The sequence below is a fragment of the Pseudopipra pipra genome, chromosome 5, assembly GCF_036250125.1.
Source record: "Pseudopipra pipra isolate bDixPip1 chromosome 5, bDixPip1.hap1, whole genome shotgun sequence".
NCBI lineage: Eukaryota > Metazoa > Chordata > Aves > Passeriformes > Pipridae > Pseudopipra > Pseudopipra pipra.
In genome coordinates this window covers 75,043,611-75,057,792 of record NC_087553.1, presented here as the reverse complement: position 1 = coordinate 75,057,792, position 14,182 = coordinate 75,043,611, and the positions used below count along the sequence as shown (strand labels likewise).

The window sequence follows — 14,182 nt, the reverse complement described above, 5'->3', positions numbered from 1 at the left end:
AGCTGGGGGGGCTCATCCTGGAGCAAAGGAGGCTCAGGGGGGACCTTCTGGCTCTGCAAGTCCCTGCCAGGAGAGGGGAGCCGGGGGGGGGTCGGGCTCTGCTCCCAGGGACACCTTCCACTAGCCCAGGTTGCTCCAGCCTGCCCTTGGACACTTCCAGGGATCCAGGGGCAGCCACAGATGCTCTGGGAAATCCATTCCAGGGCCTCCCAACTCTCACAGCCACGAATTCCTTCCCAATATCCCATCTCTCCCTGCCCTCTGGCACTGGGAAGCCATTCCCTGTGTCCTATCCCTCTATCCCTTGTCCCCAGTCCCTCTCCAGCTCTCCTGGAGCCCCTTTAGGCCCTGCCAGGGGCTCTCAGCTCTCCCTGGAGCCTTCTCTTCTCCAGGGGAACCCCCCCAGCTCTCCCAGCCTGGCTCCAGAGCAGAGGGGCTCCAGCCCTGGCAGCAGCTCCACAGCCCTTTCCCTCCCCAGTTACTCATTCCTGCTGTTATTTGTCCTCACATCATTTTGGGGCCACGGTTCCTATTGCTGCTCCCAGTCCACTCTTTGTAATCCAATGGTTTCCTGGTCTCCTCTCCCTCTCCTGCTGTTCCCCAGGTGCCACCCTTCTTAAAAATCCCTTGTTAAATATCCAGGGTTGCTTTTCTCTCTCCACAGCCTAAACCATCCCCCAGGTTTGGATCTAATTTCAGACCAACAGTAAGTTCTCGTGTATAATTTTTTTTTTACCCCCTTTAAATGTACCTACAGGAAGCAACTGTGAATTTTTTCCTTTTAATGTCTTTCAAAGGCAGTGAATCTTTCCTGGAATATCTGCCCAGCAACCCTGAGAGGTGAACGATGGCAAATGGGGCTGCAGCAGTTTCCAACGTGGCTCTTCCCTGCCTTCCCACTCCAGCAGAAAAATGGGAAGGAGAATATATCCTTCTGCCTCAGCACAGCTTAAAACCACTCCCAAAAGCAGCTTAAATGAAGATACCCAGAGGCTGGAGAGGCTGGAATGCCACATGATCCCGTGGGCTCTGCTGTCACGGTGCCACCACAAAGCACAGGGCATTTTATGGTGCATCCAGTCCATTAACTGGATTAAACTCTGCAGAACATTTCTCCAAGAAGGGGAGCCCAGTTTGCCTTGAGGAGCTCCCAGTTCAGCCCAGGACAAGTGCTGAATTCAGTGGGAAAAGGGTGGTTTCCAGGCTCCTGTCCCTGCTCCGTGTGCCTGTCCAGGCGCTGGGGCTGCCCCTGGCACACAGGGTGTGCTCAGCTGCCACTCTGCCACAGCTCCTGAGCTTCCCATGTGGAAAAAACCACATTCCTGGCATTATTCCTCCTCTCCAAGAGCAGGTCACACCACCAGTGGCCACCACACCATGGGGGGGTTTTGCCAAGGGAAGCTTGGCCACAACTGTGGCAGCTGAAGGGGGACAAGGGATCCCTGGGGGGTAAATCCCAGGCACCCACAGATGGGTTTGGATGGAACAACCACACCAAAGGGTTCTGTGCTCCAACAGGGAGGTCTCCCTGCAGCCCTGCAAGCCAGATTTAAGAGCAAACCCCATGGAAAGGCAGCTCCCAGAGATCCACTCCCACTCAGGTTCTGTCCAGAACTGGAGGCACAGAAGGCAGCTCCTGAACTGCCTCAGCCCTGACACAATCAAAGTCCAAGTCATAAATCAGCCCAAATCCCCAGACAAAATCCTTCCCACTCTGGAAGAGGAAATTAAGTATTAAATTAAAGCTGTTCTTTCTCTCTGTGTCCATTCTCTGCTTCCACCAGGACTGGCAAGGAGATGGTGCCCTCCAATGTGCCCTCCCTGGCTTCATCCTCAGCAAGTCTCTCCATTCCCAGGTTTCCTGTGTCTGGGAAGTCCTGGTGTCCTTCCCAGTTTGGGCAAACCAACAGCTTCTTCCTTTCATTAACCTTGGGGATGGCACAAGCTCTATTTGGAGTTGCAGAGTGAGACTTGGTTTAAGCCCCTTGAATATAAAACGAGACAAAATATTCCTCCATCCCTCCCCCTTGGCTTGGGGAACGTAAAGACAGAGCAGGAAGGACACAGAAAATTACATTTTCACTTCACCATTCACTAAAATCAAACTCTCCTCCACATATGTTCATTTATTTTCTCCCAGAGGGAGATGGCACAGAAAAGGATCACGACTGACAGGCATCAATCAAAGTGTTTCATGGAAACCTGCAGTGGGAAACAAATCAACTGAGAAAATCGTGGAATTACAGAACAACCTCAGCTGGAAGGGACCCACAAGGATCATCAAAGTCCAGCTCCTGGCCCTGCACAGGACCAAGAATTCAACCATGTGCCTCATATCATTCACTTGGTGACAACACTGAGACCTTTTCCAGAAGGTAGAGATCCAAGTGTCCTTCCTAATCTTCCTTTTCCTCATGGGTTTGCACATAAAAATCCAACCTCAGGCTCCATCCAACCTGGCCTTGGACAATTCCAGGGGCAGCCACAGCTTCTCTGGGAAACCTGGGCCAGGGCCTCCCCACCCTCCCAGCCAGCAATTCCTTCCCAATATTCCATCTAACCCTAATCTCTGTCACTTTGAAGCCATTCCCTGTGTCCTGTCCCTCCATCCCTTGTCCCAAGCCCCTTTCCAACTCTCCTGGAGCCCCTTTAGGCCCTGGAAGGGGCTCCATGGCTGCTGCCATTGTCCTGAAGTAAATGCAAATCTCTGATCAGACCTGCAGGTTCCACAAGGCCTTGGATGGAGGAGCTCTTGGAGCAACCAGGGCCGGGCAATTCCAGAACCAGGAAGGGCAGAGATGGATCCTGGAGGATGCACCTGAGAGGCTGCACAATGAGGAGGGGGCAGGCTGCCCAAGAAAACTTCTCCAGAACAAACAAAGCTCTCAAGCAAGGAACTGCTTAGAGGCTCCACTTCATCCGTCATGGGATGGGTTGAGGTGGGAGCAGGACACAACCCAGGAGGAGGAACAGGAAGGGAAACCCCTCCAGCCCCTCCACCCAGCAGGAGCAACACGGGGGTGCCATCCCAGTGACACAGAGTCACCCCTGTCCTCCCCAGAACAGGGTCCAGCAGGAAGAGCTGTCCCTGAGGAACGAGGGGGGAAGGCAGTGGCCCGTCTGCTCCCCACGCTCCTAAAGTCCTCCTCAAAATGGAATAGTGACATATAAGTCACAAAAAATGACAGGGAGAGTGGAGAAAACACCTCCAAAGGAAAGGCTGGAGGAGTTGGGCCCCTCTTTAATGAAGGAAAGGCAGATTGAATGTTGCCTTGATCTTCAGTTGGGAAGATGAAGTGTAACGACACCTGGAAGCACCAATTTAAATGGGAGAGGAGTTTTAAACAGCCAGGGTGATTCACCAAATAACCAAGGAAAAGCAGAGATCTTCTGTTCCCCGAATCAGGAGGGATGACTTGGTGGAAAACACGTTGAAGCTTTGCCGAGGGAACGACACGCAGAGGAAGAGGAGCTCCCTGAGAGATGCAGGAGGTCAGGGCAGGGGGACAGCAGCTCCACCTGCTCCTGTGTTCCAGGAAGCCAGGAATAGTGATCAGCAGCTTTGTGTCATTCTTGCATGTTCACGAAACAGCTTGTAAAGCAAAAAGGGTTTCTCCACAAGGTTTGGCACTCCAGGAGTGTCCAAGACTCCTCCTGCTCCAAGGGTCTGTTTTCATAGAATCATGGAAAGGTTTGGGTTGGGAGGGACCTGAAAGATCACTCAGTTCCACCCCCTGCCATGGGCAGGGACATTTTTCACTAGCCCAGGTTGCTCCAAACCCTGTCCAACATGGCCTTGGACACTTCCAAGGATCCAGGAGCAGCCACAGCTTCTCTGGGCAACCTGGGCCAGGGCCTGCCCACCCTCCCAGGGAAGAATTTCTTCTGTATATCTAAGCCAAATTTTCCCTCTTTCAGTTTGAAGCCATTTCCCCTGGTCCTGTCCCTGCAGTTCCAGCTGAACAGTCCCTCTCTCACTTCCTTGGAGCCCCTTCAGGCACTGGAAAGGGCTGTGAGGCCCCCACACAACCTTCTCCTCTCACAGCTTCCACTCTGGTTTTGCCCTCGGTTCTGAACCGGATCCAAACACCTCTTTGGGTCAGGTGTCTCTCCTTCTCCCCCCTCTACATTTAACAGTTCTCAAGAGCCTGTCCCTTCCTCCTGTGACAGAACACCCGGGTTCAAACCTCACCAGACCCAAACCTCTCACGGCATCTTTGCACGCAGGACTCGGCGCCTCCAACGTGATTCCCCCTGGAAAGCTGCATCAGCTTCAGAAGGCTGAGGAGCTTTCTTTACAAAAAAAAGATCCCTCAAAATGCTTCCAAGGTCTTGGACAAAAAGGAAATCCCCCTGGAGCTGGGCTGTTTGGACACTGTTACTGGCTGAGTTTCACCTGAGCAGTTGTTCGTGACGACGCTCTGGTAGGTTCAGGAGAGGCTTCACCAGCAAAGAAACAGCACAAACACTGGTTCTTGCCAGAGTTTGGCTGCACCTTTCACCTTCTCAGCTCAGGGAAGACCATTCCCAACAGGAATGGAGGCAGCCATGGATAAGAGAGATTAATGGTGTGAGTGACACCACACAGCACCTGATCTCCGGGCTGGAAAATGCTCTGGATCCCCTAAATTTCCCAGCACAGAGACAAAGTGTTTCAGCAACAACCTGACAAACCATCCAAGTGAACCAGAAACACAGAAAATTAATCATCTGACTGGAGGAGGGGTTGGAGACGTGCCCATGATCCTCACCCAAAACTCCACAATAAATACTAATAAGCTGCACTTCTGTAAAACAGCAACAGCAAAAGCAGTGACTTCTCTCTCAGAACAAGACTAAGAGATGGGGGGAAGTCCTCCCTGGCTGCCCCTTGGTTCCCAAAACATCTGGAGTCTGAGTCTTGCTTCTCACAGGCTGGAACCTGCAGAGAACCCGACCAGACCTTGCTGGGTGAGCTTTGCTCAGAGACAGGAAAAATAAAGAAATAAAGGGAAAAAAAAAATTGAGGAAATCAGAGGCCAAGATTTTGTTTTCTTGACGCCCAAAATACTTCTTGAACCTTCTGACTGTTTAATGGACAGATCCATGACTTGCCCAACTTTTCAGTCCAGAGGGAGCCTCCCCTTCCCCAGAGTCCCACTGAGGGATGTGTGGACACACAGCTCGTCCATGTCCCGCTGTATTCCCAGGCTCTGGACCTCTGAAGCACCAACCATCTTCTCCCAAGAGTCTTCAAGCTCCCAAATCCCACCAGAGGACACACTGTTGAGAGATGCACCTCACACCTCCCCGTTCCAAACTCACCGATCACGAAACCCCCTCAAAACCAACCCCTGTCCAAAATTCCCACCGTGTCCCCCGGGCACCTTCTCCCCCGGGCCCTGCTCTGCCATCCTGCCCTCCCTGGAGCTCACCTCCAGTATCCGGATCATGGAAGTTGGGGTCCAGTCCCTTCTCCAGGAGCCTGCAGACCTTCTCCGCGTTCAACATCTGCACGTACTCCATGAACTTCTTCAGGTTCGCCTGGGGGACACACAGCACAGTGTTAACGTCCCAAAAGGAGCCAAGAGGCCACCAGAGGAACACCCCCAACCAGGAGACCCAAGGAAACCACCAGGATAACGGGGCAGCACCCACCAGGAGCCACGGTCCGTGAGGATGTGCCACAAATCCACAGGGAAAACTGTCCTTCCAGCCCTCTCAAGGCTGGAATTACCGGATCAACCCATGGAAATGGTCAAGGGCTGCCAGTTCCCACCCCTGTCTCAAAGAATCTTGTTCTCCCGAGGGCTCTGAGTGCCCAGATTTGCCTTTAATTCCGCCTGGTTGTGGGTTGTTGTTCCCTTTTTTTTTTTCCAGTTTTGGAAAGCTCTGCTCGATGAAAACATCACTTTATTAAATTTCTAGACTCCAGAAATTGTGGCTCTGCCAGGCAGGAGGCGACACTTGGACAGGCTACAGTGTGAAAACACCCATCTCACACACATTCCAGATTTCCAGACCTTTGATTGCAGCTTGGCTGGGTTTGGTTGGTTGTTGTTTTTTTTTTTTGAGCTTATTCTAATTCAGCCCCGCAGCAACTGACTTTAGGAAAGGCCTCTGGAAAGTGTCTGACACAGCAGAAATGCTGAGGGGAGGCTTTGGGAAAAGGTCCAACCGACTGGTCAGGCTGCAGCCAACAGGTCCCAGCAACACGGATTTCACACCCGGCAGGAAAAAAAAAAATCAAATTCCAGCATTTTCTCCCTAATTTGATATGGAAAAATGATCTCTTTCATGAAGCAAAATGAAATTCCAAAACGCTTCACTTCAATTTCCACTTTTAAGATTTCCAGCTGGAAAAGAGAAAAAAAAAAAAAACAACCAAAACCATTCTGAAAATATCAAAGGGGATGAGAAACGTGTTTAGTTCTTAGAACAGAACTGGGACCACAGGATGGTTTTGGTGGAAAGGGACCCTAAAGATCATCTGTTTCCATCCCCTGCCATGGGCAGGGACACCTCCCACTAGCCCAGGTTGCTCCCAAGCCCTGTCCAACCTGGCCTTGGACACTTCCAGGGATCCAGGGGCAGCCACCGCTGCTCTGGGCAAGAAAGTCTCTTCCCCAAGTCTTCCAAACCAAAGCCTCATCACGTATTATTTTGCAGAATATTTTGATTTTGTCAAAAATTAATTTTTTTTTGTGGGGGGGGAACTTATCACTTTTAGAACAAATCCCGTAGATGAGCCTGCAGATCCCAAAACTTGGGAGCCACAAGTTCATCGGGTGCTACTCCTCTGACCCACCGAGGGGCCCACGGTGAGAACTCAGGTTTCCACATCCCCCAGGTGAAACTTTCCACGGATGAGACAAATCAATGCTGGGCTGTGAACCTGCTTTAGCCCAAACCTGTTTGTGGTTAACCTGCAGAACCAAACCCAAACCATTTAGCCCCTTTTCTCAGCACTCAGCCCCCCGGAGCCAGGCCACGAACCAGATTTAAAAGGGTGTCAACGTTTTAGAGCAACTCTGCTCCTCACAGCCCTCGGGGTGGGATGGAACCCACACAGGCACGGCACACAGACCGCTCCAGGGGCACAGAAGGGTTGGGACATCTTCTCCAGGAGGTGCTCCAGGCAGAACAAGCAGTTCCCACAGCACCAACACTGATCACAAGCGCGGTGGGAGGACAACTGGAGTCAGAGGTAACAAGGCACAAGCCCTGATTTTTTGGGGGGGAACAAGACACACACCCCCTCCCAACCCTTCCTTCTCCAGGTTCCCTCCTGTCTCACAAGCAACTGAAAGCAAAACCCCCCTCCTGCTGCCTGCAGAAGGCTCACAGCTGTGCCAGCAATAGCACAGACGGGGACTTGACAACTCCAGCACCGCCTCGGGGATGCCATCCCAAAATGCCTCTTCCCAAAGTGCGCAGATTTAACCCCGTTCCTTCCACTCCCCCCTGCCCAGGAGCCTCTTCCCGTCCCGGGAGCCGGTGACCCAGCAGTGGAGACCCAGCCCCAGGATGATGCTCCTCACGAGGCTCCACTGAACCCCCACGGCCCAGAACGGCTCTGCCCGTCCCTGTGGGATCCATGGAAGTGGCTGTGGGACACGTGGAGGTGGGAGCCGAGGAGGGGACACCCCACCACGTGTCCCAGCAGCCCCACACAGGCGGGCACTGCCCCTCGTGTGCTGCTACCAGACACAGCCCAGGCATCAGTCCAAAGTTCTCCTCCCGGGATTCTTCCAGCAGCTTCCCTGCACGACCCCAGGGATGTGCCCACCCTTCCCAACACCAAGATTTCCAGCTTTCCAGGTGCTCAGGAATTCAAACCACGGTTTGTTTGGACCACAGGATGCACCAAGTCAGCTTTTAACAGCACGGTCAGAAAGGAAGGTGAGGAGAAGTTGCGTGAGGAAAAAAAAAGGATATGGAGGGAGACACCCTCGGCCCTGGGATCTGCTTGGAATCCCAGGATCATTCCGGTTGGAAAAGACCCCTGGGATCAAAGGCACTGTCCCCGCGCTGCTGCAGGGTCCCCACAGCCCCTGGTCCCCACAGCCCCTGGTCCCCACAGCCCCTGGTGCCCACAGCCCCTGGTCCCCACAGCCCCCGTGCTCCACGCGGGCATCGACGGGGCTGCCATGGAAACTCCCTCGGGAGGGGGGGGGGAAATCAATGCCCACCCTGCCCTTCCAGAGGCAGAACAAAGAAGGTTCATCCACCCAAGGCCTCGTTCCAAATCCACAGCCACACTTCCAAAATCGTTTCTAAAGTCCAGAGACTCAACCAGTTCGTTTTTCCCATAGAAAAATATTCCCTTTCTGTCCCTCTGCTGCTGCTGCCCATCTGCCCTCCAGCGGGATCCAGATGTGCAGCTCGTGCTCCAGATGTGCAGCTCCGTGCCCAGGTTGCTGCAATTCTCAAACTTAAAACACTCCTGGGAGAGGGCTGGACACAGCACAGCAATTCCTGATTTCTGGAACCAGATGAAGGTGTTTAGAGGACACCTTCCAGTATCCCAGGTTGCTCCAAGCCCCAGCCAACCTGGCCTTGGACACTCCCAGGGATCCAGGGGCAGCCACAGCTTCTCTGGGAAACCTGGGCCAGGGCCTCCCCACCCTCACAACCAGCAATTCCTTCCCAATATCCCATCTCTCCCTGCCCTCTGGCACTGGGAAGCCATTCCCTGTGTCCTGTCCCTCCATCCCTTGTCCCCAGTCCCTCTCCAGCTCTCCTGGAGCCCCTTTAGGCCCTGCCAGGGGCTCTCAGCTCTCCCTGGAGCCTTCTCTTCTCCAGGGGAACCCCCCCAGCTTAGTCTTAACTTACTGGTTTCACTGAAGTGAGATTTCAGCTGCACTGAGGGTTTCTCCCTTCTTAAAAACCACACCTGCAACCAGCACTGGCAACAGGACAGTTGATGCAACATTTGCATTTCCAAGCACTCCTGAAACTGCCTCCTTAACCAACCCAAGCCCTGCCAAGACATCCCAGCCCTGTCCTTTCCTGGGCACTTTACAGCCACTTTTCACCAGGAACCAAATGCTGGTTATTTACATTTTTCCACGTAATTTTTTCACAGAATTGAAGAATCATGGAGGCTGGAAAAGCCCTCCCAGCCCATGGATCCACCCCGGGCCCCATCCCCACCTTGTCCCCCAGCCCAGAGCACTGAGTGCCACGGCCAGGCCTTCCTGGGACACCTCCAGGGCTGGGCACTCCAAACCTCCCTGGGCAGCCCCTGCCAAGGCCTCCCCACCCTTTCCAGTAGCAAATTCCTCCTCAGCCCCAGCCTGACCCTCCCCTGGCCCAGCCTGAGGCCGTTTCCCCTTGGCCTGGCCCTTGTTCCCTGGGAGCAGAGTGTTGACACTGCATGGAAAAGCTCCTCCATCCAACTGCTTTCTATTCCAATTTAGCTCCAAACTCAGAGTATTGCCCTTATTTTTTGGACTGATTCACCCAAAGCTGAAAGGAGATCTGAGACAGTGAGGACGCTTGTTTTCCTTCCCCAGTCTCTGAATAAAACCCTGGTGGGAAAGGAATGAGATCTCATTATTCTAAGAACTTGAGGGATTTGGGGCCAGGTTTTCAAATGAATTAAGGTGACCAGCCATGAAGAGAGAGAGCAAATGTCAGCCTCCCACCAAAGCAGGAGGAGCTGAGCAGATGCCTAAACCTCTTAAGCAATTTTGAAGTCCCACTAGATCCTTGCTGATTTCCTGGCACTTAAATACCTTTGAGAATTTGGGATGAGAACCACTCTGCACAACCCAAATCTCCCTTTGTTTAAAAGATCAGGCAGCTTCAAACACGAGAGATATGTAGTGATAAATTTGCTTTTCGCCCTCTGTGCCCAGCACATTCCAGCAACATTTATTTAAGCGATAAAGACACAATTGAAAACGTTACTTTGTTTTCGGGTTAATTGAATTTTGGAATTATCCAAATGTACTTTGATACCAACTGAAATAAGGGGGGGAAAAATAATCAGAAGCTGGTAAAGGCACAGCATCCCAAATATATTTATATGAAGCCATAAAAATATTTATATATATTTAAAGCTTCCATAAACACTCATTGGGTCTCCCTGTGAGTGAAACCCTTTTATTTAGTGATTTACAAATCGATGTCTGAACGCTGCAGCGACCAGAACAAAGTGAGCTTTTTCTGGGGAGCAAAAACAAAAAAAAAAACCCACCAAAACCTCCTGTAAATAAGATTAAAGCTCAGAGTTAGGCCTCACTCTGCCTTTTTAAGGGGTGTTTTAAGTCTTTTCTTTCCAGGTGCCTTCACAGGGGGCAGGGCTTGGGAGCTGCAGGAGGTGGGATCTGTCTCAGGATCAAGGGGGTCTGTGAGGAAGCAGGGACAGAGCTGAGCTCACACCACCTGGAAACCCTCTGGGAAGCAGTCCCTGTCTTTGGGATCTTCTTCCCTGGGGGCAAAGCTCCCCGAGGAGGAGGAGAAGGAAGAGGAGCCTCCTCAGGAGAGGCAGGACCCAGCACCTCGAAGGGTCTCTGCCCTCACCCTCCGCGCCCGAACCGCGGCTGTGGCGCTTCAGCTCAGCTCTCACCCACCCTCACCCAAAATGCCACCTCACGGTGACTCCTGAGCGAGTTTGAGGCGCTTTGCCTTGTTTTTGCAGGCGTGTGGAGGAGGGTGAGGCCGGGAGAGCGCCGGGGCGCAGCTCCAGCCCCCCAGCTGGCGGCCGCCCGCTGCTCTCCATCATCCACCACCGGCACCGAACCGCGGGGAAAATCAACACCCTCTAGAGAAGAAAAGCTCATTGAGAGCAAAACTGGTGCGAGGGAACGAGCTCCTCTCTCTCTCTCTTGAATGGAAATGAAAGGGAATAAATGAGATATTCTTTGCGCGGGGAAATTATCCCGGCGCCCGCTGTTCCCGCGGGCCGGGCGAGCCAAGCGCAGGCACCGGCTCGGGGCTCTGGGGGAGAGGGGAGGCAGCACAAACCCTTCACCCGGGTGTTTCCAGCAATCAGGCAAGAACTCATCTTTTCTCAGGGCCCGGTTTGCCCCCAGACAGCAGCTGGAATTAAGACAGAGCACGGGGCTTTGTGACGGGAGAGGCTGGAGCAGATCCACCTCCCTGTGGGGCAGCAGCAAATGGAGCCATCGATCCCCACGGAAACATCAAACTATCGACATCAAACTATCGACTTCCTGACACGCCAGGACAACTATTTAACTATTGTCTGGGCAGCTGCCCCCCCTCTCTGGCAGTGCCCTCCCAGCAGGGACACCTTCTCCGTGCAGGATGCTGGGGATGCTCCGGGATGGAGCCGGGTTGCTCCATCTGTGTGTTGGATTCGTGGTGACACAGGGGGGTCAGTCCTGAGCAGGCTGAGGGGGTACAGAGGCAGGAGGGGGCACAGCTGACCCCAACTGACCCAGGGGTGTCCCAGAGCAAAGGATGCCACGCTCAGCAATGACAGTTCGGGAAGCAGGAGGAAGGGAGGGATGTTTGGAGTGATGGTGCCTGTCTTCAAAGAATCACAGAATGGTTTGGGTTGGAAGAGACCTTAAAGCCCTCCCAGTTCCACCCCCTGCTGTGGGCAGGGACACCTTCCACTACACTAAGTTGCTCCAACCTGGCCTTGGACACTCCCAGGGATCCAGGGGCAGCCACAGCTTCCCTGGGAAACCTGGGCCAGGGCCTCCCCACCCTCCCAGCCAGGAATTCCTTCCCAATATCCCACCTAACCCTGCCCTACAGTAGCTTAAAGCCAAGTCACCACCACCCATGACAAAGCCCTGCTGCTCTGGGCTGGCTGAGCACCTGCCCTGGGAAGCAGGGACTGAGTGCCTGAGTTTTCTCGGGGTGTGTGTCCAGTTTTGTCAGCCTGTTAAGCTGCTTTGTCTCACCCCACCAGGTTTTTCAGTTTTCCCCTTCTGCTTCTCCCCAGACACACACAGAGACCAGGGGCTGGTGCCAGTGGAGGAGGGTGGGCTGGATGGGCTGGGGTCTCATTCTCAGCCACGAGATCCTGCTGTCCTGCCCTTCATTCCTTAAGTTGTCCAGGTAGAGAAGCTGGAGATAACCAAGAGGTCTCCTGATGCAGAGAGGCAAAACAGGCCTTGTTTGCACCAAATGTGACACAGCAGCTGAGGAGGTCTGATGTGTTCCTTGCAATTCCTGAATCCTTCACCCCTGACCACCTTCCCTTCTCTTCCCAGGTTCCTTCCCAGCCTCTGCCAGCTCCTTCCTGCTGTCTCCTCCTCCAGGGTATGGTTTGCATCCCACCCCTGGCCATTGGCTCTCCCCTCACAGCACCCACAGCAGGAATGGAATCCGTGCTCCCAATCATTCCTTTAAGTGTGTTTTAAGTGTGATGCTCCTTTCCCTTTCCAGGTGGTAACATCCCGAGTCTCCTGGCAGCACTCTGTGGGCACTTCAGTAAATGCCAAGGTTTCTCTGCACACGTTTTCCTTCAGAAGCACAACGGGATTGCCCTTTTGTAACACGGATTTTTGTGCACTCCCACTTCCAAAGGGGCTCCTGCAATTCACTGGGAAAAGCAGCCTGTGAGAAATGTCAGTGCCTGCAAATCCCAAGGGGCACAAGGGGTCGAGGCTGACCCACACGTGGTACCAAGGCCCTTCATTATTGTGAGCAGCACAAGAACTCAGCTCTCCCACTTCTTAGACCACTGGCACCCAAAAAAAAGGAGCTATTCATTTCTTGTTTGATCAGTCACAGGTTGGACTCAATGATCTTAGAGATCTTTTTCAATCTAAATGATTCTGTGACTGCCCCAGTGGCAGTTGAGAATCGTGTTTCGAGGTCTCCTGCCATTAAAAATCAGAATAAACTCTGAGAGTTTTCATGCGCTGCTTTGATTGGGTTGAGACCATCAACCACAGGGTGAAAGATTTCGGATGTCACAGCCTCAGGACATAATTACCTACAGCCTCAGGACACCCCACCATCCTGTCAGACTTCAGGCCAATCCTGCCCAGCCCTTTAAACCAGCACATCCCAGAAAATACATTTCACCACCCAAACAATTGGACACCACTACAAATAACAGGGAAGCCCCACACCACGACCCGGAGGCATCACCCCTCCACTTTCCCAGATGAAAACACCGACCCTAAAGGCACAGACCAGCAGAACCCCCCCAGCAGTTCCCAGCCCTTCCCTGGATCGGCCCCGAGCATCTCCACACCGCGCAGGGAATAAACCCCCCACCGGGTCCTGCCCTGCCCCAGCAGCCCTGGGTGGGGTCAGTGGCAGGGCAGGATTGTCCCCCATGTCCCCCATGTCCCCCCATGTCCCCCCACGCCCCCTCACCCGGCGGTGCCTGGCCATTGGGGCAGAGGCAGTACCGTGCTCCCGGCTCGGGCTCGTCCCCGCTTGTCCCTGCGCTCCGCCAGCCACCGGCCCAGGGAGGAGCCCATGGCCCCGTGCTCTCCGTGCCCCTCTCACCCCGGATCCAGCTGCTGGGAGGCTGCACACACAGGCTCCTCTCTCACCCTCTGCCAGGGAACGTCGATCCACGCCGGGCGAGTCCCGACGCCGCCGGCGCTCCGGCATCGTTCCGGCATCGCTCCAGAGAGCGGCTGAAGCGAGCACGTCCCCCACTCTCAGCCCTCCTGGCACTGCCCCTCGGGCTGCCCCCACATCCCACTCACCCACCACACCCCCCCGAGCTCCTCTCCTGCCCCCCTAAATGCAACGGTGCCCACAGGCCCTGGGAAAGCGGCACCCAAAGGAAACGCTCCCGACAGAGGAGCGTCGGGAGATGAGAGATCTCAGACGCGGGGTTCGACCGGCAAGGGATGGTTTAAAAATAAAGAAACAACGTGAAGGAGGTTTGGGGTTAAGTAGCAATTAAAGTGGAGATGAATTGAATATTTAAGGCAGCCTGTCTGGGGCTGCTGAACACCCGCAGGGAAATCCCAGGGTTCTGCCACCGGCTCTCCCAACGCCAGGAGCCCCCAGCGCTCCCTCCAGCAGGAGAACTCCCAACTCCCCTGGCAAGGCTCAGGAAGACCATGATTCACGTTTCCTGGCGCCAGGGAGATGCTGAGAGCTTTCCAGATCTGCTGCCTGGATATTCTTATGCCACCAGACAGAAGCCTCGTGACTTTAGTCTGCGTGAGCCAGACCCGAACCACATCAGCGTTTTGTTCCGCGCTTCTGCAGCTCTGCAAACCCACCACAGAGGGCCTGCTCCTCC

The 14,182-nt window shown here is 53.9% G+C and overlaps 1 protein-coding gene across 8 annotated transcripts in view; it reads right to left on the bottom strand.

The window, feature by feature from the left end:
* SHANK3 (SH3 and multiple ankyrin repeat domains 3) overlaps nucleotides 1–14,182 on the bottom strand; it is a 265,221-nt gene that overhangs the window by 192,130 nt on the left and 58,909 nt on the right. For all 8 annotated transcript variants that reach the window (XR_010430985.1, XR_010430983.1, XR_010430984.1 and 5 more), the window contains exon 6: nucleotides 5,415–5,523. Coding sequence is in view for 5 of the 8 variants with exons in the window: in XM_064656805.1 (XP_064512875.1) it covers nucleotides 5,415–5,523 (109 nt within the window). In the remaining 3 variants the exon portion in view is untranslated. The remainder of the gene's footprint in view (nucleotides 1–5,414; nucleotides 5,524–14,182) is intronic.